This window comes from Temnothorax curvispinosus, unplaced genomic scaffold (genome assembly GCF_003070985.1).
Source record: "Temnothorax curvispinosus isolate PA1 unplaced genomic scaffold, ASM307098v1 QBEX01000916.1, whole genome shotgun sequence".
Classification (NCBI taxonomy): domain Eukaryota; kingdom Metazoa; phylum Arthropoda; class Insecta; order Hymenoptera; family Formicidae; genus Temnothorax; species Temnothorax curvispinosus.
The window spans coordinates 1-2,123 of NW_020210696.1; the positions used below are offsets into that span (position 1 = coordinate 1).

At 51.6% G+C, this 2,123-nt stretch overlaps 1 protein-coding gene across 1 annotated transcript; it reads left to right on the plus strand.

The window, feature by feature from the left end:
- Window positions 1-7: 7 nt before the first annotated feature.
- On the plus strand, window positions 8-2,106 carry LOC112459161 (AT-rich binding protein-like; the record flags this gene model as incomplete). Its single annotated transcript, XM_025023164.1, has 1 exon — window positions 8-2,106. A coding segment is annotated over one exon (1,413 nt), but the record flags the coding sequence as incomplete, so codon positions are not given.
- Between the last annotated feature and the right edge of the window lie 17 nt (window positions 2,107-2,123).

Sequence of the window (2,123 nt, forward strand, 5' to 3'; positions counted from 1 at the left end):
GCTGGTGAGGCACGCGGCCCTGCCGCATTACCTGGACACCATTTCGCCAACATCGGACATCGTAACGGAGATGAAATACGAGACGCAGTCGGGCCCGCCGGCGGCGCCGCCGCACTTGACCTCGTCCGGCGTCGAGCCGCCGCACAGCAGCCAGGGCTCCGGGATTGTGGTGGGTAGTTCGCCCGGCGAGATCGACAGTCTGCTCTTACCCTGGACAAACGGTCCAGAATTCCTGGAGGGAGGAGTGCCGGATGCGAAGCAAACTGCCGTCGGATTTCAAGACAACTGGGACTCGATCTTGGGTACGACGGTCGCCGAACAGTCGCTGTCGGACGTGAAGCTGCTTCCGCTTCCGCCCTTCACCAACTATACGGGACACCTCCAAATAAACGGTATCCCTGGACATCACTATCACACGATAGCCTCGTCCGGGCAGAGATCAACGATCGAGGTGGGGTCCGCTTCGCCTACACCCTCCTCCAACCAGGAATTCTTCGAGTCGCCCGTAGTGTCTTCCAGCACACCATGCCCGCAGGCAAGCCAGAAGCAACAGCAGCAGCAGCAGCAGCAGCAGAATCACCAGCAGCCGCAGCATCACCATCCTCACAATCAGCAACAGCAGCAGCAGCTGCCGCAATCGACGCAACAGATTATTTACGAGGAGATGGAGGACATCGCGCAAATAATCGGTTCGGCGATTGCGGACACAACGGTGCCGGGCAACGGAAACGGCCCCAGTTCCGAGCAGGATACAGACGCCTCGAGGGATTGGATAGATATCGCCGATTGGATAACGGATTGTTCGCCTAAGACCCAGGAGACCACCTCGCCCAGTACGTTCGCGTCTCACCAGATCTACGTGACAACGACCCCATCGACGCAGACTCAGCAGCACGGTTCCGCGTTGCAAAGCTTGCTTACGCAGAAAATGGATTACGCACCCTTGCTGCAGGCGAGATTGCAGGCCGGTAACCCCGCGAGTCTTCAGAACGCGTCGTGCGGCGAGACGCCGTCGTCGACGAGCCCGTACCCGCCGCTCAGCCCGCCCAATCGAGTGTCCACTTCTTGCAGTCCCGACGATATCCTCCATTCGTCCTTCGCCGCGCCCTCCCATCCTAGAAAGAGGTCACGATCCTCGCCAGGCTCCGGAGGCGCGACGGGCTCCAAGAAGGGACCCGCGGCCAACGCCGCGGCGTTATCCTACGGAACGGAATCGGGTTTAATGAGCGGTAAGGATAAGCCAATACATCGGTGTCATATCTGTCAAAGAGGTTTCCTAAACAAAAGCAATATTAAGGTACACTTACGCACGCATACGGGCGAGAAACCGTTCAGATGCGACGTGTGTAGCAAAGCTTTCAGGCAGAAGGCGCATCTTATTAAGCATCAGCAGATACATAAAAGGATTGGTAGGGATTAGATCGTTCATTATCTTTCTCAGCCCACGATCGAACGGACATACATGATAGAATAGAAGGTAGTCTATGATAGCTAGTTAAGTAAGGTAGATAAATATACATAATAAGAACATTTGGACGTATGACACTCTGAAGTACGTTGTGTACTTATAATGCAATGTGTCGATCGTAGTGATTTGTGTGAGCAAATGATTTTAATTATCAGAGTCCGGATAAATGTTGCAAAGTGTATTTTCGGTATTTTCAATAGTCTACGAAACGTGGTCCGATGGGATTTTAACGATGAGCTGCTTGAGCGTTTACTGAATCGCGATAAAGAGATAACAATAAAGAATAAGATAATTCTTGCTCTCTATCGTTAAATCTTATTCGACGATCAGCTCGGAGCCTCACTAGCGGTGCGTCGCGTTAAAATCGCATCAGACTGCCTCGCAGGTACAAGTTTTATTACATTGAAAATACGGTTGAGCTCTACTAAGTGCTTTACGATCCACGATCAGAATATGATGCTCGATTGCTAGCCTGATGCTTGAACGATGTATATTCGAGTTATTCTTGAAGCATAAATGCGAAGAGTAGTGTCTTCAATATTGACAAGCTTCAAGTATGACTTACTAGGAAATCTCTTTCATGGTCATTACATCGGTGCATGACTTCATCGGTACCGTCAGTTCTTCTTTCGATTAAACCCGATTCCGCTCCAAT